Source organism: Phocoena phocoena, chromosome 1, assembly GCF_963924675.1.
Source record: "Phocoena phocoena chromosome 1, mPhoPho1.1, whole genome shotgun sequence".
Classification (NCBI taxonomy): domain Eukaryota; kingdom Metazoa; phylum Chordata; class Mammalia; order Artiodactyla; family Phocoenidae; genus Phocoena; species Phocoena phocoena.
In genome coordinates, this window is record NC_089219.1 from 87,590,415 (window position 1) to 87,615,721 (window position 25,307).

The window sequence follows — 25,307 nt, forward strand, 5'->3', positions numbered from 1 at the left end:
GGTGAAAAACTGAAACCATTTCCACGAAGATCAGGAACAAGACAAGGTTTCCCACTCTCACCACCATTATTCAATATAGTCTTGGAAATTTTAGCCATAGCAATCAGAGAAGAGAAAACAGTAAAAGGAATACAAATCAGAAAAGAAGAAATAAAGCTCTCACTGTTTGCAGATGACGTGATACTATACATAGAGAATCCTAAAGATGCTACCAGAAAACTACTAGAGCTAATCAATAAATGCGGTAAAGTAGCAGGATACAAAATTAATGCACAGAAATCTCTTTCATTCCTATACACTAATGATGAAAAATCTGAAAGAGAAATTAAAGAAACACTCCCATTTTCCATTGCAACAATAAGAATAAAATACCTAGGAATAAACTTACCTAAGGAGACAAAACACCTGTATGCAGAAAAGTATAAAACAGTGATGAAAGAAATTAAAGATGATATAAACAGATGGAGCGATATACCATGTTCTTGGATTGGAAGAATCAACATTGTGAAAACGACTATACTACACAAAGCAATCTCCAAATTGAATGCAATCTCTATCAAGCTACCACTGACATTTTTCACAGAACTAGAACAAGAAATTTCACAATTTGTATGGAAACACAAAAGACTCCGAATAGCCAAAGCAATCTTGGGAAAGAAAAACGGAGCTCGAGGAATCAGGCTCCCTGAATTCAGACTACACTACAAAGCTACAGTAATCAAGACAGTATGGTACTGGCACAAAAACAGAACTGTAGAGCTTCCCTGGTGGTGCAGTGGTTGAGTCCGCCTGCCGATGCAGGGGACACGGGTTCGTGCCTCCGTCCGGGAAGATCCCACATGCCGCGGAGCAGCTGGGCCCGTGAGCCATGGCCGCTGAGCCTGCGTGTCCAGAGCCTGTGCTCCGCAATGGGAGAGGACACAACAGTTAGAGGCCCGCATACAGCAAAAAAAAAAAAAAAAAAACAGAACTGTAGACCATAGGAACTGGATAGAAAGCCCAGAGATAAACCCACGCACATATGGTCACCACTTTTTTCATAATGGAGGCAAGAATATACAATGGAGAAAAGGCAGCCTCTTCAATAAGTGGTGCTGGGAAAACTGGACAGGTACATGTGAAAGAAGGAAATTAGAACACTCCCTAACACCATACACAAAAATAAACTCAAAATGGATTAAAGACCTAATGTAAGGTCAGACTCTTAGAGGAAAACATAGGCAGAACACTCTATGACATAAATCACAGCAAGATTCTTTTTGACCCACCTCCTAGAGAAATGGAAATTAAAGAAAAATTTAAAAATGGAACCTAATGAAACTTAAAAGCTTTTGCACAGCAAAGGAAACCATAAACAAGACGAAAAGACAACCCTCAGAATGGGCGAAAATATTTGCAAATGAAGCAACTGACAAAGGATTAATCTCCAAAATTAACAAGCTGTTCATGCAGCTCAATATCAAAAAAACAAACAACCCAATCCAAAAATGGGCAGAAGACCTAAATAGACATTTCTCCAAAGAAGATATACAGACTGCCAACAAACACATGAAGGAACGCTCAACATCATTAATCATCAGGGAAATGCAAATCAAAACCACAGTGAGGGGCTTCCCTGGTGGCGCAGTGGTTGAGAGTCCACCTGCTGATGCAGGGGTCATGGGTTCGTGCCCCGGTCCAGGAAGATCCCACATGCCGTGGAGCGGCTAGGCCCGTGAGCCATGGCCGCTGAGCCTGCACATCCGGAGCCTGTGCTCCGCAACGGGAGAGGCCACAACAGTGAGAGGCCCTTGCACCGCAAAAAAAAAAAAAAAAAGAAAAACTACAATGAGATATCTCACACCAGTCAGAATGGCCATCATCAAAAAATCTACAGACAATAAATGCTGGAGAGGGTGTGGAGAAAAGGGAATCCTCTGGCACTGTTGGTGGGAATGTAAATTGATACAGCCACTATGGAGAACAGTATGGAGGCTCCTTAAATAACTAACAGTAGAACTACCATACGACCCAGCAATCCCACTACTGGGCATATACTGTGAGAAAACCATAATTCAAAGAGTCATGTACCACAATGTTCACTGCAGCTCTATTTACAATAGGTAGGACATGGAAGCATCCTAAGTGTCCATTGACAGATGAATGGATAAAGAAGATGTGGCACATATATACAATGGAATATTACTCAGCCATATAAAGAAACAAAATTGAGTTATTTGTGAGGTGAGGTGGATGGACCTAGAGTCTGTCTTACAAGACCTAGAGTCTTGTCTGAAGTAAGTCAGAAAGAGAAAAACAAATACAGTATGCTAACACATATATATGGAATCTAAAAAAAAAAAAAAAAAAAAATGGTCATGAAGACCCTAGGGGCAGGATGGGAATAAAGACGCAGACCTAATAGAGAATGGACTTGAGGACATGGGGAGGGGGAAGGGTAAGCTGGGACTAAGTGAGAGAGTGGCATGGACATATATACACTACCAAATGTAAAATAGATAGCTACTGGGAAGCAGCAGCCTAGCACAGGGAGATCAGCCCAGTGCTTTGTGTCCATCTACAGGGGTGGGATAGGGAGGGTGGGAGGGAGGAAGACGCAAGAGGGAAGAGATATGGGGACATATGTATATGTATAGCTGATTCACTTTGTTATAAAGCAGAAACTAACACACCATTGTAAAGCAATTATACTCCAATAAAGATGTTAGAAAAAAGAGTCTGTACCAACAAATGAAATAAAAATTAAACTTAAAAAAAAAAAAGGAATTTGACCTGTTTATTCAGAAGAATCAATCCAGTGCTTTGTATAGGAACAACCTCTGAGTATCATTTTCTAGATCACTATAATTAGAGATTATAGATTTATTAGGGGGCAAGGGGAAAACATCTATTTAAACTTCATAGTTAAAAATAATGAGCATTTAAGATAGGGTGTAGTTGTTTGAACCAATCAACATACGTTTCTAGTCTGTATTATACTCATGCTACTGCTGGCATTGTGGTGGCTATAAAGAAATGGTCTCTAACCTCAGTGAATTTATAATCTACTGGAGGCAGAAATACATAAATAATAAAACAACTGGGAGAACCTTTACCCTTTTTAAGTGTTGATTTACCAAGGCCTTCCCAGATCAGAACATGAGCAGTGGCATACTAAGGGCAGAGTGGGAACAGCAGTCTGCCCCAGGTGTAGGCAATAAAGGGAATACAATAATAAAACCAACTGTCTAACTGCTTTCTATAATTGCCAGGCAATTCTAAACAATGTCAGTGAATAGGGACTTCTGCCCCCCAGGATCTTTTGTTGGTTGTGGCAGATTGTATTCTTCAAAGATGGCTGCAACAGTCCCGCCATCCCCTTGCTCCCTTGCCATTCCCTCATTAAGTGGTGAAGTCAAATTCTCCTCCCTTTGAATCTGGGCAGTCTTATGACTTGCTTGTAAACAACAAAATGCAGCAGGTGTGACACTATGAACTCATAAAAGCCAATGAACTTCTGCTTTGTTCACTGGAACACTCGTGCTTGGAGTCTTGTAGGAAACCTGACCATCTGGGGCAGCCATGCTCTGAGGAAGCCAAGACCTATGGAAAAGTCATATATAAGTAGCCCTAGTCTTCAAGTCCTCCCAGCCCTGATGCAGCATCTGAATGAACAATCCTTCAGATGATTCCATGCCCTAGATATCAAGGCGCCCTTGGAGCCAGCCTTTGAGTCTTGTCAACTGAGGCCAAAAACATCATGTAGAAGAGACAAGACAGCCATGCTGCATCTTTTTTAAATATCTGACCTACAGAATCTGTGAGCACAGTAAATTGTTTTATTCCAAGTCTGGGATGGTTTGTTAAGGAGCAATAGTAAGTGGAACATTGGTTTAAGCTGAAATAATTGATGCTGTTACTGATGAGTGTTTATATATATATATATATATATATATATATATGATCTTCAAATCAGCACATTTTGACTACATAATTTCTAATAAATATTGTATTGTACATGGAAGTTAATTTGAACTCCCAGCTATACTTTCGACTTCTGGCATGTGGACTCAGCCACACATACTCATCTGGAGAGTAAGTCTGTAAAGGTTGGGAACCATTCAAGCACACTTTGGTCATGGAGTGTCTCAAACCCCTACGGTGCCACATTTAAACAGTAGATTTGAGAGGGGAAAAAAAATGAAGCTTAGTAACTGTAAAGATGAAGAAAAAGACCTTGAATTATTTTGATTCTGCCAATCTATGTGACTACTTGGAGTTTTTATGTTTAACTTAATGAAATGATGTAATGAAATAATAAGATACTTCAGCATAATAAAATCATAAAATAATGGAAAAGCAGAGAATAGTGTTTTTATTGGGTAAGTGCAGACTTTAGTTCACACATGAAACACTTTACCAAATTTTAATGCCTTTAAAATTAAAACATTCTTATTTGTTTATCTTAAACCTGAAAAATTGAATCAATAAAATAATGATTATTACTGTTATCATATAACTATTACTGAAAGTAATTTTTCCATTTAAAGGAAGGGATGCTAAAGAATGATGTGCTTTGGTGTCAAATAGGCTAGGTGTGCCACTGAAGACGGGTAGAGTAATTTCAATTAAAAAGACGTGACTAAACTTCAAAAAGGAGATCAACCTTGCTCTAGGTTATAAAGGTAAAGAGCGTGTTTCTTTTTACTACAAAATGTTTGAACCCCCTTCCTTACAGTACACCTCCCATATGGGAAGCACAGACTCTATCCCACCACTAAAGCCAACAAGAGCTGGACAGTGCCTTCCTCAAAGCCCCTGGCAAGCCAGCTGCTGGCACGTGACCCACACTCAGTCAATCAGATGTACCTGCAAGCCTGCAAGTGACACAGAGAAGCGGATAAAGTGAAATATTCATTCCACCAGGAGCAGCAGTGGAAGCCGTGCTCGTAGAGGCATGGCAAGAGGGTGGCAATGTGGTGAACGGGTCCTGTGGTCACAGCAGTGTATCCTCACCAAGCCCTTCTTGTGGTCAGATTCTGGCTGAGTTCTGGCTGCTCAGGTTCCATAGGTTCCTGCTCATTCCCTGAACCTAGTTTTTCAGCCGGTCCTTTCACCTCATTTGGGCTAAATCAGCCAGATTCACTTTCTATTATGTGTAGTAGAGAACTTTGGCTGATACATGAAAAGGTGACTAGAATTTTGATTAGGTGAACATGGAGGTAGGAGGTACTGCAGATACTGTAGGTTGAGAGAGAACAGCAAAAGTAAAAGTATTAAAGTGGAAAAAAATACTGTGGTCAGTAACTGCGGTGATGATCTAGTGTGAACTGAGTTCACGTGACCTGGGAACTGAGCTCATGAAAGAGGGTGTTATGAACTTAGGGAGGTGTCTTAGCTCAAGCTGCCATAATAAAATACCACAGACTGGATGACTTAAACAACATATTTATTTTCTCACAGCTCTGAAGGCTGGAAGTGTGAGATCAGGGACCAGTATGGTTGGGTTCTGCTGAAAGTATTCTTCCTGGTTTACAGAGAGCTGCCTTATTTTGGTGTCCTCACATGGCTGAGAGAAAGAGCAAGCTCTCTGATGTTTTTTCTTATAAAGGCACTAATCCCATCATAAGGACCTCATCTAAACCTAATTAACCCCCAAAGGTCCCACTTCCAAATGCCATCAATTGGAAGTCAGGGCTGCAATATTGCAGGGGACACAATTCAGTCTATAGCAGAAGGGAAGACAGGACAAAGAGGCTCTCGTATATCACGTGTAGGAGTGTGACCCTTGAGGGGTTGGTGAGGGGAGACTATGAAAAGCTTTTGTGCAAAGACAGACTTGCTTACACTCATGCTTTAGGAGTGTTACTCTAGTGGCACAGGGTAAAATGGGATGGGGTAAGTGAAGAACTTTCTTAGGAAACTTTTTTGGGAGGCTCCTGCAATAGTCAAGGCAAGTGATTTAAAGGACCCATGTTCAAGCAGAAGTGTGGGGGGCAGGGTGGAGAAGAAGAGTCTGGATTTGAGAGATTTCACATGTGGAACCAACATAATTAATCAGACATCTGACGTGGGGGTGTGGAAGTAGGAGGAGTTGAGGAAGACACAGGTTTCACTTGGGAGGGTAGGAATGCCAATAATCAAATCAGAAGATACAAAAGCAGTAGCTAGTTTGGAGCAATGGCAAGGTCATGATTTTCATTTTTGAAATGCTGAGTTTAAGGAGCCGATGAAACACAACATATTTATGCTCAAGTTAGGAATAAACTCTGGAGTTCAGGAGAGAGGATAGGGCCAGGGAAGGAGTTTGAGGGTTCACTTCAAAAGACTTGGAAATGGCGATGAATGAGATCACCCTTAGGAGGGATAACAGAGGGAAGAAAAGGAGGTCAAGAACAGAAACCTGGTAAATGCTGGTAGGTGGTTTTCTGACATTGCAGTAAAGCACTTAATGAGACAGAAAACCAATTTGGAAAATAAAATGTTCTCAAAGGTTAAAAAAAGAGAAAAGTTCAGATAGGAGGGGGTGATCAGGAGTCTCAGTGATGTTGAAATGGTCAGAAAGACAAGGATCTGAAGAGGCTTCTGATTAAGACCTCTGGTGGATGAAATCTGAAGAGTAGTTTAGGTAGAGTGTATGGGGGGGTGGAGAAGGACAAAACCCATATTGTAACTAGTTTAGAAGGTGAGGAAGTATAAACTAGTCTTTCTAGAAGCTTCTTTCAGAAATGGGATGGTAGTTCAAATTAATGGATGGTTTCTGTGTGATTGCTGGTTTTATTTTTTGGTGGTGGAAATTTTAGCATGTCTAAGGAAATCATATTTCCCTCCATTGTACATAGCTAATGGCACACATCCCTATATATAGAAAGAGGCCTGATTAATATGTTTGAGGAAGGAAAGGAAGCAGTAAATAAACTGTATGTAAAACGCTCGCACAGTGAGCGCTCACTAATAATTATTTTTATACTCTAAATTTCTATATTATTATAAAAGAATTTCTATTTGTTATTTGAAGTCCTTTGTTCTTCCAAGAGTTTCTTTAAATGGCGTAAACAAACGAAAGGCTCAAAGCAGACTGTGTTCATAGGAAAAGGTGATGTCTTTTGTAATACAGTGGAGGATGTGACAGGAAATCTGGATTTAAACTATATCGTCAGTTTAGGAGGAGCTTGATGACTGAAATTACGGTGTTATCATTTTTTTCCTATACATTAAGGCAATTCAAAGGCAAATATATTTGACACAGGGAGGATCACAGAAGATAATACGTCACACTACTAAGCCCTTATCTTATTAGATCCTCTCTGAGTTAGAACTAGATGAAAGCTGTGTGGCAGCCACAGAGGTAAGTTGCTCTGATCTCCCCTCAGAAAAGATCAAGCTCTTCTGCTGTTAGGAGAGCAGTGAGCTGAGAATCTCCACCTGTAAAGCAATTGGATTCTCCACAGTGTCTGAAAAGAGGCCACAATCTTCCTGGCCAGACCCCCATCAGCGACTGAGGATGGCAGGGGACCTAAGGCTTGACCATTTATGCCCAATGTGGGGCTCTTCTAATGGACCACCTCTGCTCAAGACTGGCTGAGACTCTCCCTACCCAACCTTGCTACTTTCCTCTAACTTTTGAAAGGACTGCCTCCCCTCCAAGCTGCCAATAAATCTTGTCCACTTCTTGGAGGATCCTAACTAATGGAGTTGGTACCAGGGCTGGTCTAAGAAAGCACGTGGTAAGACAGGGTTTGGGAACAAATCCTGGCCGGAAATAGGGACCCAATTCTATGTGGTGTGTGAGGCACAGACAGTCTGCCAGATAGCAATGCAATTGCTAAAAGCCATCAGTAGTGGCTTGGGAGAATGCTCCGGTAGGAGTAGTGTAACCAATTCATCCTGGTTTACACAAACTGTCCCGATTTTACCACTGAAAGTCTGAAGTCTGATAGTTGGTCACACTAGGTGGGAGGAAGATGCTAACCAGGCTGATGATCCAGGCAGTTGAGAAATCGGGGAAACGCTGCCTTCAGGGATAATAAAACTGGCCGACTCTTATTAAGTCGTGTTGGTGTCCTACAGAGAGAAAATGAAAAGCTGAGGGTAGTTAACAAACAAATGAAAACTGAGTGTGTCGGCCAGAGAGCCTCTTTGGTAACTTAGAAAGAGGCTGTTTATTCTGCAGTGTGAGGGTAGAAAAAGCTGAAGGCCTAATTTATGACTTACTAGCTAAGAGTCAGGGGGTCTTCAAAGATGACTGAGTGCTCAGCTAAGGCAGGTCTATTGTGCCAAGGTCAGGACCCTGGTTTGGAAAATCTAAGACCTTAACACAAAGGAAGGGGACATCTGGCTGGATGTGCCTGAAGACTTTGGTTCACGAAGACTCCTCTAAACCCTCGGGGCCTTCAGACGCGGCCCACCTCTACCTACAAAGTGCTGGTACTCCCCCAGTCCACCCATGCCAGGACGCATGATTGTGGCGGAATGAGAAGCCTCTGTCCCCCAGTGCACCAGGGGAGCCCTCATGATCTGCCCCCACCTCCGCTCCTGGATGCCAGGCAAATAACTAGGACTCAGTTGCCCAGGATGTGATGAACCTGATGAGAAGCAGATAGATTTCACCCCCAAAGAGCTGCAAGAATTAGCCAGTACACACTGGCTGGAGCCAGGACAGACCTACGGGGCTGGATTTTGAGGGGGCTTTATCAAGGAAGATGAAACCGAAACAGTAAGGGAGTATTTGTTGACACCAGGACACTTTCCCTGGGGATGTAGGATTTAACACTCTTGCAAGGCCCCAGGGGACAGTACAAGCACCTTGCTGGGCTGGCTCCTGAAAGCCTAGAGCAAATGGTTGCTTTCTCTTAATGAAGCTGACATGCCTGAACTGCCTTGGCAGTTGGTGGGGGAACAAATGAAAAGTCTCAGAGAAGTGGGTGTTGCTGGAATGGACATACAGCATGATCTCAAAGGCGCACCAGAGTATTGTGTACCATGGGAGGACCTAGGAGACAGCAATTCCTTGAGGCATCAGGAGTGTGCTAAGTGAGAGGGGCACCAGCGTGATACAGAAGTTCAGTGGCGCTTCTCCGGTGCAGGCCAGGGTTGATGGTAGGAGAGCCTATCACAGAGCTGGGTTCCTTGATATCTACGCAGATGATGAGGAGCCTGACGAAAGAGAAGCCAATTAATCCTTACGGGTGCTTAACCATCAGAAGAGGGGTGGGGTGGGAGGGAGTGCCTAATTATCATAATAATGCAGAAGGCCTGAGTGACAGCCAAGCAGACTTGACCAGCAGCAAGTTTCAAAGATGATTTATAGCTCATAGCCTTCCCTAGGGGCAAAACAGATGGGGAGCCAATGAGACTACTTAATATATAATCACAAGAAAGCAAGAATGCAGAGCTGAGAGTGGATGCTGCAATGAAAACTTTTACTCCTTTGTGCAGTTACCAGACCTGAATCAAACTCATTGACTGAAGAGGCAGCTGGTCTCCAGAGGGAAGGACCTGCAAAACTATAGAAAGTATACATTGTAATGATTTTCCCAGCCCTGGCCCAAAAGGACCTGTGACCATTCATTCAGGTGACTACACTAGGGAAAAGAGAATATCCAGATATTTTGAGGACTATTGGACATAGGATCCCAATGGACATTGTTACCTGGACACCTGAATTAACATCATCATGGCCTCATGGTAGAGTAGGGTCACATAGGGACTAAATAAATGAGTCCAGGCCAAAGTCTGGCTCACAGTGGATTTACTAGGTCTGAGAGCACACCTAGTGGTCATTTTCCCCTGGGCTGTTGGAGTATTGGGTAATTCAATTGGAAGCTTATGAAACTATATTCTCCCAGTCCTGCCAAGATAATAAATAAAAAATAATATTGCACTAGGAAAGGGAAGATGGTAAAGATTTAATGCCACCGATTAGGATCTTAAGAATGCAGGGGTGGTAGGTCTCCTCGTCTCCATTTAATTCACCAGTCTGGACAGATCCTGGAGAATGAATGTAGACTACTGAATCTTCAGCCAAGTAGTGGTGACCATTGATTTGTTAAATGTGTTCTTTTCTATCTCATTCAAGAAAGAGGATGAGAAACGGTTCACATTCACATGGAACGAGCAACTCCTTACATCACAGTTTATGTCAGTGTTATGTTAACTCTCCTACTCTTTGCCACATCATAGTCTGAAGTGAGGTGGACATTCTGAACATCTCACAGACCACCATACTGATCCTTACATCCAAGACATCATTCTGATCAGGCAAGATAAACAAGAGGTGGTTAGCACACTGGAGCCTTGGGAAGACACATTCCACGCTTATGAATACAGTTCTGGCCCATAACATCAAAGTAATATTGCCTACCACAGAGATCTAATCAGCATTAAGCATGGCCAGTGGTAGGTAGGTTATTACGTCGCCAATTATTGTACATTGTAAAGAAGTTAAAGATAACTTAGAAATTGTCATTTTAAAAGCAACTGAAGTTCTTTTAACATCTCAAACAATGTGCAGAACACAGATATTCAAAATTAAGGTTCATAAGAATAAAATACGTATTCGCTTAAAATCAAAGTACAATTAAAGTCCAGTAATAATGACCATTTGGGTAACTTTTAGTGTTTGAGCTACCCGGCTGCCTGGAAAATAGGACACAAGACAGGAAATTATGGAATGCATACTTTTTGGACAACCTTCCTAATTCATATTGTGGAACATTTCAATTAAAATCAACTAAGTAGTTTTCTTCACCTACTATATGTAAGGTACTGGACTCTGAAGATAACTCAGAATGTAGCTGCCTTCTGTTCACTGGGGCACATCTCAGGAGGTAGTGTGATATAAGAGACCAAATACTGGCTTTGGAGTCACACCGACCTGGGTCACAGTCCCAGCTCTAACAAAAACTAGCTGAATACCTTTAATCACGTTAATTAGCCTCTTGTATCCTCAGCTTTGTTACCTTTAAAATGAAGATAGCCAAACTCATTCCAGCCATTGTGAAGATTAAGGCATAGAGAGTACTTAGTATGATGCTAGGCAGTTACTTTTTAACAAACGGAAGCTGGGGAACAGGAAGATGGAATACAGAAACAGTACGAAATACAAAAACTGGGCCCAGGGATTTGGCTCCATTGAGCCATAGCATCTAAGTAAGCTGGTGGTGGTGTATAAACCCTGAGGTGCACATCAGAGCATTGGCTCTAGGTCTAGGTCTGACTCCTATTCCTGTGCTTTAAGAGAAAACGCTTAGGGATCCCTCAGCTGCTTGAACCTATACATTTCATATCATCTGACTCTGGTGTCATCAGCACTAGGGCTTTCAATCATAAGGAAACCAGCTGAATTTAAATCCCTATCGTTTCATGTCTGAGATTGACAACCTTAAAATATTCCCTAAGCTTTTAGCTTCTTTCCTTTTTAATTCCCTCTTTACTCTCTATCAGGCCATTTTAAACTTCAGGAGGAGTTGATATCAGTATGTACAGGCTGGATGCATTCTAAGTACTCAAAATATACTTAATGAAATTGAAGTAAATAAAATCATTCTAAAGAACTGCTTCTGTAACGTTATTTTACTCTGTATTGCTTATTAATTCAAGCATATGGCCTCAGATTGGTTTACAAGGTCTTTCTGATTTATTTATTCCTGCTAATCCTTAAACCTCACAATTCCCCCCCACAACACACACACACACCATATACTCCTAACGTGAGCTTCCCCACCTTAGTCCATCCTAATTGTGTCTGCTGTTTCTTGCTCCTGGCCTTTGCTCTCCCTGTCCCCTTACCTGGAATGCCTCTTCTTTACCTATTCAAATCATATTCATCTCCAAGACCCATTCCAAGTACCACTTACTTCTGAAGCTCTCCCCAAGGTGCTTGTCAGAAGTGATCTCTTCCCTCCTGGACACTCAGTGGCTCCCACTGTCATTACCTGCTACACTAACAATCATATTTCACTTAGAGCTTTATTATGTACCATCCTCAGGACAAACTTCTCCCGTAGGCACAGTGATACTTCTAGGGCCCATGATACTTCTAGGGACCCATGAAACTGTCTTAATATCTTTTAAAATCAGAAGGAAAAAGTGAATATTAAAGAAAATGTTGAACGTATATTATTTACAAATTTGTTTTTATAGTAACGAGGTCATTTTTTTTTAATGGCAGAAGGGGCCTATGAAGGCACATGTAAGTGCCTAGGGCCTACAAAAGTCATAATGCAGCCCAGGCTATCTTATATTATATTGCCCAATGATAGTTAAGTCCCCTTTTCCTAATTAGAATGTGCAAGTGCTGCCAGCAATCCCCAAGCTGGAGTTTGCTGACACCTAAGAAACCCCAGATGTATTAATGGAATGCCACGACATATTTTTCAATATTTCAACGAACCTAACAGAACAGTATATTTACCCATAACAAGCCCACACGCACTAACTAAAATGTCAGTAACTCTTTGCTTTTGGCTGGAACTATATTAAGTCAGGTGGCGACACTGGTGATCTCATGCTGCTGAGTGGTTCTGATATGTCGTGGAACGCACAGGAATTTTTGTGATGTGACCAGAAAACCAGATGCCACTACAAAGCCACAGGTCAATCACCGAATACCCAGATATAAGTGTCACTTACAGAAGCCAGGTAAAATTAAGGTGAAGAGGTAGAGTATCCATGTGTCTTTAACCATTTACTGCTTGTTATTTAATAATTGTATGTGTGCAGTTTTAATAACTATTGTTCAGTTTCAAAGCAGCATATTATAGTTTTATTATTATGGACCATTATTTAATATCTGGGCCTAAGCTGAGATGGGAAAGTGTTAATAGAAAACTTAAAGACATGGAGTTCATGGAGGAGTGGGGGGGAGGGGAAAGGTAAACTCTAAAAGGGATCTATGGTAGTGAAAATACTGGAACCCCATGGGTACTTTGCCGATACCTTTCGTACCTTCCCCACCTGTTACCAATAACACATAGCTGAAGGCTGACAGCAGAACCGTCAGTCAGTCGGCTAATATCAGTGGTTGTGGCACAGGTAGTCAAGTAATAGCACAGCAGCCACATTATGAGTGGGTGCTCAGTAAATACTTTTTGATATATTATCTAGTAGAATAAAATTTGCTCATTTGAAATCTAGAGCACAGGGACCTTATACATTTCAGTGTTAAATTACTCCTGAGCAGAGAAGATTTAGAGGAATGGCTTTCTGAGGGCAGCCAGTGAAGACCAATTTGTGAAGGCAGCCCAGAGCTTTTCTTTTAACCCACCCCAATCCTTCTTCTCCAAACACAGTCCCCGACCAGTCAGTCTCATGGAGCCAACTGCTGCAAGTAATAGGCATGCTCCGCCAAATTCCTGTACCCCGGAATGAAGCCCTGCTCGTGCCCTGTGCAGAAGTAGGTAAAACATCACAAAAGGAGGGGTAGACACACCGGTGGGCTGTGTTTATTTAACTCTGGTCTTGGCAGCCTGCAAGCAGCCATTGCTGCACCTGGGACCTTGTGAGCTTATTATAAAAGATGGCCATGTGGGAAGTGACAGTAGGATGATACGAATGATCTGCCAACAACGAGGAGGAAGAAGAGAAGAAAATGATACTTTAGAGCTTTCCACTAATATTCTGGGAAAAGACTGTAGTAAATTGTTTAATGTCCACAAATTCCTCCTTTCCCAGCATATTCAGCTCTTTATACTCTGACTTTGCTGTGCCTCCCATCTCTAGGTGGAGACTGTTTCTCCATCCCCATCAATCTGGGCTGGCCTTGTGATGTGCTTGGATCAAGAGAATACAGAGATGGGGATGTTGAACAAGTTTTGGAGCCTATGCCTCAAGATGCCTTACAGCTTGGACCTCTGCCCTTTTGGTAGGCTGCTCTAAGATTCTGTCAGGGAAAACAACCTGTGAGAAAGGCCTCTTGAGAATGACAGAGCCCAGCTATTGGGGCTGTCCCAGCTCAGTCCACCCCCAGCTGACTGGTCAGCTGAATGCGACCCACGAGAGAAGCAAAGAGGATTGACTACCAAGAAAACCACAGGTCAGCCTACAGAGTCCTGAGGATAATAAGTTCTTGTTCTGAGGTTAAGGGTGGTTTTTTACGTGGCAACAGACAGTGGGAAAAGACTAATATTCAATAAATGTAGCTGACCCTTCCCTTTTTTAAAAAAGATTTTCAGAAAATCTAAGGCCAGAATTGGAAGTGACCTAAAGAGACCATTCTACGACTTTTTGTTTCAATGGTTTATGAGGTTAACTGGAAAGTCACCAAATATTATGTCTCATTCTCAACTCTGGAGTTCATTTGACTTTAATCAAACAAAGCTTTATCCATTTTATATGAAAAGAAATACCACATAGCTAATTTAAATATTATTCTAATGCAACTTAACACTGAATTATAAATTTAATGGTTGAGGGTTAAATAACCGTTAGAATTTTTTCCTGGGAAACCGACAGCATTTGCAAAATTAGGCATAGGATTTTCTTTTTTCCTGAAAGTTCTCAGTAAAGCAAAAGAGAACAACTCTGTGATCAAATTATCTCCAAAGACTTAATTAAAGTCAGATGCTAAGGGAGAGTTCAAGTTCCTTAATTTTATTTACTAATGCACAAAGAGAAGCAGCAGGAAAATATTCTTCAGTTCTTATTCACATAGTTCCTCCTAGGGCTCATTTATTTTTATTTATGTGTTTACATACATTTATAACACCTTCACCACATTAAACAAATCTCTCTCCCTAAATATAGCAATAAGCCTATTTCCACAGAGAATATTGAGTATATGGCTGTCTTCCCCTATTTACCTACACGTCAAAATTCTGGCAAGTGTTTCATGAGACTGTATTAATTTGAAACACCCCAACATTTCTCTTATATAGTTTCCCCAAGGTGTCTCCAGTGAAGCTGGGAAGAAATATATGTACAGGTTCAAACAGAACAGCAAATCCTGACTACTCCCTCCATCTGCAGTAGGAGTTATATTCAGAGTTGCCATGGCAGCCGCCCACACTTACACACACAAAGGGGTGGTGGAGAAGAGAGAAAAGCAGTTAGCAAAGAACAGAATCTATTGTTAAAAAGACAGCAGTACCCTTCAATGTAATTACAAGCAGGAATGCTGACTTTTAGTCTGAATCACTGTTTAACGATAGAAGAATTCCGAATGCTGGAGTGTTATTAATTTTTTTTTCTCTAAACATATCTACCAACTGAACCTTTGGTTTTAACTTTATGTATGCTGAAATTATGTAGGACCAGGAGGGAACTCAGCTAACCACACACATATTAGGGCTAATAGGATTTAATGATTCCCTCTCTGGAACATTTAGAATCATTGTAGCCAGGAAAAAGTGTGGTTCTATGGATCCGGGCAAGTTACTTCACCTTCTGAGTGTCCTCATCTGTAAAATGTGCATAATAATAGTATATACTTCATGAAGTTGTTATGAGAATTCAATAAATTAATACAAATAATCAGTTATTACAATAATAATAATGATAAATAAAGAACAAATTTTAAAACATATAAATAAGAACTAGTAATGTATTAAATAAATTAGTAAAAGTAGAGCACTCATGCCTGGCATATAGCAAATGCTCAATAAATGTTTGCTAATCATAGTAATAATTATTATTAAAACATCTCCAAAGGTTTATTACAGATTAGAACAGTATGGCTTATAATTCAGAAGCAGTTTAAATAAATGCCTTTAGGTAAGTTGCTAAAAAAAAAAAAATACAAGAAGTTGCTAAAACAAATGCCAGCAGACACACCATTCTGGCAGAATAAAAAGACCAAGTATCTCACTATACTAACACATTCACCACCATTGGCACACTCTGATTACACAGTAAAATCTAACATCTATATCAGTGCTAAGATAACCATGTCACAGTATTTGGGGTCAGAGAGTATTCTAAACTTTGTCTAAAGTCATTGGCTTGATCACATGTATATATGCAGATACATTTACAACTCATACCCAGATACAAATACAAACATCAGATTTAGGTGTGATGACAATGATTGAAAAGTATTTTATGGCTCCTGATTCACTCAAGTTTTAAATCTTCATATTAAGGCTGAATGTTCCATATTCTAGGAGAGGTGGAACATGCAGTCAACCAATTTAGTGAATAGGAAAGAATACGCATGGCTTAGAAGATTTCATATGAAGTCTAGAAGCACCTTCAAGTGTGTAGCGGAAATCAGGAGACATTAGAGGAACACAGTTGGGAGCAGAGTGAGCGTAAGAAGGAAACTGTAACTGGAAAATTGTGCAGAAGTCAGAAGAGAAAATGGATAGGATGGGATTTGATCCTTAACTATAAAAATTTTCTTGATGGGATTTTTTTTAAAAGTCCAGGTAGTGAAAAGTAACAAAGCGGAGATTGGTTCAAGATGGCAGAGTAGAAGGACGTGCTCTCACTCCCTCTTGCTAGAGCACCGTAATCACAACTAACTGCTGAACAGTCATCGACAGGAAGACACTGGAACTCACCAAAAAAGATACCCCACATCCAAAGACAAAGGAGAAGCCACAATGAGATGGCAGGAGAGGTGTAATCACAATAAAATCAAATCCCATAACCACTGGGTGGGCGACTCACAAACTGGAGAACACTTTTACCACAGAAGTCCACTCACTGGAGTGAAGGTTCTGAGCCCACGTCAGGCTTCACAACCTGGGGGTCCGGCAACGGGAGGAAGAATTCCTAGAGAATCAGACCTTGAAGGCTACCGGGATTTGATTGCAGGACTTTGACAGGACTGGGGAAAACAGAGACTCCACTCTTGGAGGGCACACACAAAGTAGTGTGTGCATCGGGACCCAGGAGAAGAAGCAGTGACCCCATAGGAGACTGAACCAGACCTACCTTCCAGTGTTGGAGGGTCTCCTGCAGAGGCGGGGGTGGCTGTGTCGCACCATGAGGACAAGGACACTGGCAGCAGAAGTTCTGGGAAGTACTCCTTGGCGTGAGCCCTCCCAGAGTCGGCCATTAGCCCCACCAAAGAGCAGGATAGGCTCCAGTGCTGGGCTGCCTCAGGCCAAACAACCAAAAGGGAGGGAACCCAGCCCCACCCATCAGCAGACAAGCAGATTAAAGTTTTACTTAGTTCTGCCCACCAGAGCAACACCCAGCTCTACCCACCACCAGCCCTTCCCATCAGGAAACTTGCACAAGCCTCTTAGATAGCCTCAATCCTGCAGCCTGTGGAACAAAAACCACATTCACAGAAAGATAGACAAGATGAAAAGGAAGAGGGCGGATGTATCAGATGGAGGAACAAGATAAGATCTCAGAAAAACAACCAAATGAAGTGGAGATAGGCAACCTTCCAGAAAAACAATTCAGAATAATGATAGTGAAGATGATCCAGGACCTCAGAAAAAGAATGGAGACAAATATTGAGAAGATACAAAAAGTGTTTAACAAAGACCTAGAAGAATTAAAGAACAAACACCTAGAAGAATTAAAGAACAAACAGAGATGAACAATACAATAATTGAAATGAAAAATACACTAGAAGGAATCAATAGCAGAATAACTGAGGCAGAAGAACGGATAAGTGACCTGGAAGACAGAATGGTGGAATTCACTGCTGTGGAACAGAATAAAGAAAAAATAATAAAAATAAATGAAGACAGCCTAAGAGACCGCTGAGACAACATTAAACGCAACAACATTTGCATTATAGGGGTCCCAGAAGGAGAAGACAGAGAGAAAGGACCCGAGAAAATATTTGACGAGATTATAGATGAAAACTTCCTTGACACGGGAAAGGAAATAGTTAGCCAAGTCCAGGAAGCACAGAGAGTCCCAGGCAGGATAAACCCAAGGAGAAATAGGCCAAGACACATAGTAATCTAACTGACAAAAATTAAAAAGAAAGAAAAATTATTGAAAGCAACAAGGGAAAAATGACAAATAACATACAAGGGAACTCCCATAAGGTTAACAGCTGATTTCTCAGCAGAAACTCTACAAGCCAGAAGGGAGTGGCAGGACATATTTAAAGTGATCGAAGGGAAAAACCTACAACCAAGATTACTCTACCCAGCAAGGATCTCATTCAGATTTGACAGAGAAATCAAAAGCTTTACCGACAAGCAAAAGCTAAGAGAATTCAGCACCACCAAATGAGCTCTCCAACAAATGCTAAAGGAACTTCTCTAAGTGGGAAACACAAGAGCAGAATAGGACCTACAAAAAAACCCAGAACAATTAAGAAAATGGTCATAGGAACATACATAGTGATAATTACCTTAAACATGAATGGATTAAATGCTCCAACAAAAAGACACAGGCTGGCTGAATGAATACAGAAACTAAACCCATATATATGCTGTTTACAAGAGACCCACTTCAGACCTAGGGACACATACAGACTGAAAGTGAGGGGATGGAAAAAGATATTCCATGCAAATGGAAATCAAAAGAAAGCTGGAGTAGCAATACTCATATCAGATAAAATAGACTTTAAAATAAAGAATGTTACAAGAGACAAGGAAGGACACTACATAATGATCAAGGGATCAATCCAAGAAGATATAACAATTATAAATATATATGCACCCAACACAGGAGCACCTCAATACATAAGGCAACTGCTAACAGCTATAAAAGAGGAAATTGATAGTAACACAATAATAGTGGGGGACTTTAACACCTCATTTACACCAATGGACAGATCATCGAAAAAGAAAATTAATAAGGAAACACAAGCTATAAATGACACAATAGACCAGCTAGATTTAATTGATATTTATAGGACATTCCACCCAAAAAGAGCAGATTACACTTTCTTCATGGAACATTCTCCAGGATAGATCGCATCTTGGGTCACAAATCAAACCGCACTAAATTTAAGAAAATTGAAATCATATCAATCATGTTTTCTGACCACAACACAATGAGATTAGAAATCAATTACAGGGAAAAAAAGTTAAAAAACACAAAACACATGGAGACTAAACAATACATTACTAAATAACCAAGAGATCACTGAAGAAATCAGAGGAAATCAAAAAATACCTAGAGACAAATTACAATGAAAACACAATGATCCAAAACCTATGGGATGCAGCAAAAGCAGTTCTAAGAGGGAAGTTTATAGTAATGCAAGCCTACCTCAATAAACAAGAAAAATCTCAAATAAACAATCTAACCTTACACCTAAAGGAACTAGAGAATGAAGAACAAACAAAACCCAAAGTTAGCAGAAGGAAAGAAATCATAAATATCAGAGCAGAAATAAATGAAACGGAAACAAAGAAAACAATAGCAAAGATCAATACACCTAAAAGCTGGTTCTTTGAGAAGATAAACAAAATTGAGAAACCATTAGCCAGATGCAACAAGAAAAAGAGGGAGAAGACTCAAACCAATAAAATTAGAAATGAAAAAGGAGAAGTTACAACACACACTGCAGAAATACAAACCACCCTGAAACTACTACAAGTGACTCTATGCCAATAAAATGGACAACCTGGAAGAAACAGACAAATTCTTAGAAAGGTATAACCTTCCAAGACTGAACCAGGAAGAAATAGAAAATATGAACAGACCAATCATAAGTAATGAAACTGAAACAGTGATTAAAAATCTTCCAACAAACAAAAGTCCAGGACCAGATGGCTTCACGGGTGAATTCTATTAAACATTTAGAGAAGAGCTAACACCCATCCTTCTCAAACTCTTCCATAAAATTGCAGAGGAAAGAACACTCCCAAACTCATTCTATGACGCCACGACCACCCTGATACCAAAACCAGACAAAGCTACTACAAAAGAAGAAAATTACAGACCAATATCACTGATGAATATAGATGCAAAAATCCTCAACAAAATACTAGCAAACAGAATCCAACAACACATAAAAGAATCATACACAATGATCAAGTGGGATTTATCCCAGGGATGCAAGGATTCTTCAATATACACAAATCAATCAATGTGATACACCATATTACCAAATTGAAGAATGAAAACCATCTGATCACCTCAATAGATGCAGAAAAATATTTTGACAAAATTCAACACCCATTTATGATAATAACTCTTCAGAAAGTGGGCAGAGAGGGAACCTACCTCAACATAATAAAGGCCATATATAACAAACCCACAGCAAACATCATTCTCAATGGTGAAAAACTGAAAGCATTTCCTCTAAGATCAGGAACAAGACAAGGATGTCTCACCACGATTATTCAACATAGCTTTGGAAGTCCTGGCCACGGCAATCAGAGAAGAAAAAACAATAAAAGGAATACAAATTAGAAAAGAAGAAGTAAACCTGTCACTTTTTGCAGATGACATGATACTATACATAGAGAACCCTAAAAATGCCACCAGAAAACTACTAGAGCTAATCAATGAATTTGGTAAAGTTGCAGGATACAAAATTAACGCACAGAAATATCTTGCTTTTCTATACACTAATGATGAAAAATCTGAAAGAGAAATTAAGGAAACACTCCCATTTACCACTGCAACAAAAATAATAAAATACCTAGGAATAAACCTACCTAGGGAGACAAAAGACCTGTATGCAGAAAACTATAAGACACTGATGAAAGACATTAAAGATGATACCAACAGATGGAGAGATATACCATGTTCTTGGATTGGAAGAATCAATATTGTGAAAATGATTATACTACCCAAAGCAATCTACAGATTCAATTCAATCCCTATGAACTTACCAGTGGCATTTTTACAGAAGTAGAATAGAAAGTCTTAAAATTTGTATGGAGACACAAAAGACCCCAAATAGCCAAAGCAGCCCTGAGAGAAAAAACAGAGGTGGAGGAATCAGACTCCCTGACTTGAGACTATACTACAAAGCTACAGTAATCAAGACAATACGGTACTGGCACAAAAATAGAAATATAGATCAGTGGAACCGGATAGAAAGTGCGGAGATGAACCCATGCACCTATGTCAACTAATCTATGACAAAGGACGCAAGGATATACAACGGAGAAAAGACGGTCTCTTCAACAAGTGGTGCTGGGAAAACTAGACAGGTACATGTAAAAGAATGAAATTACAACACTCCCTCACACTATACACAAAAATAAACTCAAAATGGATTAGAGACCTAAATGTAAGACCAGACACTATAAAACTCTTGGAGGGAAACACAGGAAGAACACTCTTTGACATAAATCACAGCAATATCTTTTTTGATCCACCTCCTAAAGTAATAGAAATAAAACAAAAATAAACAAATGGAACCTAATGATACTTAAAAGCTTTTTCACAGCAAAGGAAACCATAAACAAGACAAAAAGACAATGCTCAGAATGTGAGAAAATATTTGCAAATGAATCAACAAAGGATTAATCTCCAAAATATATAAACAGCACATGCAGCTCAATATTAAAAAAACAAACAATCCAATCAAAAAATGGGCAGAAGACATAAATAGACATTTCTCCAAAGAGGACATACAGATGGCCAAGGAGCACACGAAAAGCTGTTCAACATCAATAATTATTAGAGAAGTGCCAATCAAAACTACAATGATGTATCACCTCACACCAGTTAGAATGGGCATCATCAGAAAATCTACAAGCAACAAATGCTGGAGAGGGTGTGGAGAAAAGGGAACCCTCTTGCACTGTTGGAGGGAATGTAAGTTGATAGAGCCACTATGGGGAACAGTATGGAAGTTCCTTAAAAAACTAAAAATACAATTACCATATGACCCAGCAATCCCACTACTGGGCATATACCCAGAGAAAACCATAATTCAAAAAGACATATGCACCCCAATGTTCCCTGCAGCACTATTTACAATAGCCCGGTCATGGAAGCAACCTAAATGCCCACAGACAAATGGATAAAGACAATGTGGTACATATGTACAATGGAATATTACTCAGCCATAAAACGGAATGAAAGTGGGTCATTTGTAGACACGTGTATGGATCTAGAGACTGTCATACGGAGTGAAGCAAGTCAGAAAGAGAAAAACAAATATCATATACTAATGCAGGACCTAGGAAAATGGTACAGATGAACCGGTTTGCAGGGCAGAAACAGAGACACAGATGTAGAGAACAAACGTATGGACACCAAGGGGGGAAAGCGGCGGGGGGTGGGCGTGGTGGTGGGATGAATTGGGAGATTGGGATTGACATGTATACACTGATGTGTATAAAATGGATGACTAATAAGAACCTGCTGTACATTAAAAAAAAAATTAAATTAAATTAAAAAAAAAAAAAGTCCAGGTAGTGAGTGGTAGATTAGCTTGGATTAAAAACTTTTAAAATGTTAAAATGCACACACCCTGGGCTTCCCTGGTGGCACAGTGGCTGGGAGTCTGCCTGCCGATGCAGGGGACACGGGTTCGTGCCCCGGTCCGGGAGGATGCCACGTGCCGCGGAGCGGCTGGGCCCATGAGCCATGGCCGCTGAGCCTGTGTGTCCGGAGCCTGTGCTCCGCAGTGGGAGAGGCCGCGGCAGTGGGAGGCCCACGTACCGCAAAAACAAACAAACAACAACAAAAAAAATGCACACACCCTTATGACCTCCAAAATTACCGTGCCATTGTGAATGTTATGTATGATGCCATAGTTCCTCTCTTAAATTGTCCTTTCTTTAGTAACCTTTATTTCCAATCTCAAGTAGAGGTGTCACAGCAGATATTCTCTCTTTTAGAGATAAAGTGACAAGATTGCATCAGGAGCGTTAGAAACATTTCCATAATCAAATAGCTCGTTGAAGGTAAAAATAATTCTGCGTTTTGTCAAGTAATCAGAAATTATCAAATTTGTTTTCAAATTGGTCCTGAGGTCTCATCAATGAGCTGAAATCAGAAGTAGTTATTGGCATTGTTGGACAGGAGAACTCCGAAAGGAAAAATTTTCTGCACTTTTTATTTTACCTATGGAAAAGCCTTCAAAGCACACTTTTGGGAGTTCAACCTTATAGCTGGCAAGGCACATTCTGGTGATAGAGGGAAAGACTGATGGATATAAATACTGGGGTCAAGAGCTGCCTGCCAAGGCTGCCCTTCTTTGTACTCCTGCCTGTCATTAATGCATTCAGCTTTGACCACTTACTTCCACCTAAATGTCCTAAGATAGCAGCACTTAGGGCCTGGCTCCTACCACTAAAATGATGGCAAATACTCAAGAATAAAGAAAATATATATGATTTTTAAGGGCATTTTGGTTAGTTCTATGAGAAAATATTAAAACACTCATTGAGATATTAAGATGATATAGTTACCAATAACAAAAGAACTTTCTGGAAAAAGAGTGCCTCTTTCCCCACCTTTACCAGAGAACATTAGAACTTGAGTAGGTGGCTAAGAGGCCTGGGTAGTTCTCTTACTTGCACTATTACAAGTTTATGGCAACTGCTATAGGACAAATTTGTTTCCATTAAGCCCTATTTAATAATAAAGACAAACATATTCTCAAATGGAAATGCTAATGGCTATATTTTTTAATACAACCAAATACCCACACATAATCTCACGAGAGTCAACTGACTTAATTTTATTCACAGTACAAACAGCTATCATTAAAAATAAATTAAATGTCCTGCAGAAAGCTGTTACTGTGACTTCCATTATGGCAGGGAGAAATAATTTCTGCTTTGGGAGAATTACCAGAAAGACAAACTAAGAATGGTTTCTAATTCTTACTTACTGTCAGATACATAGCTGCATAGACACTGAGAGCCGCTTCTTTGGATGGAAATGTTTTCCTTGCTCTCATGATGAGATCCGGGTTGCCCGTGCAGGCCTCTTCCCCACTGATGAACTGCGTATACTGCTGACACCCAAGTGCCGTGTAGTTGGGTTTACACAGGGCGAGAAAATGTGGAGCCAGATTTCCTGTAACTACTTGTCCGGCATTTACAAAGATGTCTGTAGCAAACAGTCCAAACGTATAAATTCCTGAGGAAGAAAACACACCATTTAACTTTTTGGTTTATTGTGGTTCAATTTACAATACACCAAGATGGAAATATTTTAGAAACTATAATATAGTTCCTACATACATACATATATATATATATATATATATACAGTTCCTTCCATTTCACTCCCTCCAGCTCCTCCCTTTGCTTTCTGAAGTAGTGGGAGTGTTAAATTATTTAACATATTGAGCTGTCTACCACTGGCTACATTTTTATGCACGGCAGGTTTATAAGACATATGATAAAAGAAGAAAATATATTCTAAGGCTGTGTTTGGATAATGAGATTTTTTAAATGGAGATGTGTTTCCCTTGAGAGGGTTCAGTCTATCACCTTCTGCTAATGTTAGTAATCTTTATTTTTTCCCTATTTTTGAATTTTTTTTTTAATCTTACTAACATTAAGCAGAGCACTCATCTCCCTTTGATTATGCCTCTTAAGCTCATTCAAACTGATATTAACTCAGCTGGAGGTGCCAATTAGCAGCAAAATCCAATGCCATCAGTCTTCATTTAAATATCATGGAAAATCTTAAGTAAAGCAGAATGTTTTCAGATTAATCTCTATATCGCCATCAGAAACACATTTTTTAAAGTCATATAACAGCTAAGTCCCGCCTTATCTTTTATGGCTTGAGTTTCAATTTATCAAATTTGGGACAATTTAGTAAATAATAAAGCAATTAGATTATAATGTTTAAATTATCTTCACAGTAGTAAAATTTATTTACTTTGTTTACCTGAAGGTATAAAATTAAGTACATAAATTTTTCCCCTTTTGTAAGGAACACGCCAATTTACTCAAATACCAAAAATAGTTTCTAAATTCAATGTCATTGGTCATTATTGCCAAAACTTATCTTTCTACTTAGATAGGATAGGCAAAATAAATTCTTTGGCAGCATTGTCAACAAACTTACAGATACAATCCGCAAGGATGTGGTATTGATGTAAAGAAATCCGTTCTTTTATAATTTTGGGTAATAAAATCCATCAGGACATTTTAAAACTATGCCAAAATAATACTTCCCAAACAGTCGGCTCATTAAAAAGTCATAAAATTCTATTATGATAATTAGATGCTTTTTTTTCTTTGTCATATATTTCTGGATTGTTTGTTTCCTAAGCCTTTATATAATTATTGGCAGTTGTGTTGCAACTCACCAGGATCAAATAATTTTCCAGGATTAGATACATGACTATCCTTTTCATTTTCCAAATATTATGTAACATTATGCAAGGTTCTTGCAACCAAACCTGCACATAGCAAAACTCTATGTGCATACAAACCACCATGAACCAAAGACCTTAGTTCTCTATTGAAAAAACTTACAAGGAAGCAATGAAAAGCTTTCTTTACATCTTACCAGTATTCCATGAGCCATAC

The 25,307-nt window shown here is 39.9% G+C and overlaps 1 protein-coding gene across 1 annotated transcript in view; it reads right to left on the reverse strand.

Moving 5' to 3' along the window:
* Positions 1-25,307, reverse strand: part of PLPPR5 (phospholipid phosphatase related 5) — a 126,167-nt gene that overhangs the window by 55,398 nt on the left and 45,462 nt on the right. The window contains exon 3 of the mRNA XM_065884367.1: positions 23,648-23,898. Within this exon, the coding sequence (XP_065740439.1) occupies positions 23,648-23,898 (251 nt within the window). The remainder of the gene's footprint in view (positions 1-23,647; positions 23,899-25,307) is intronic.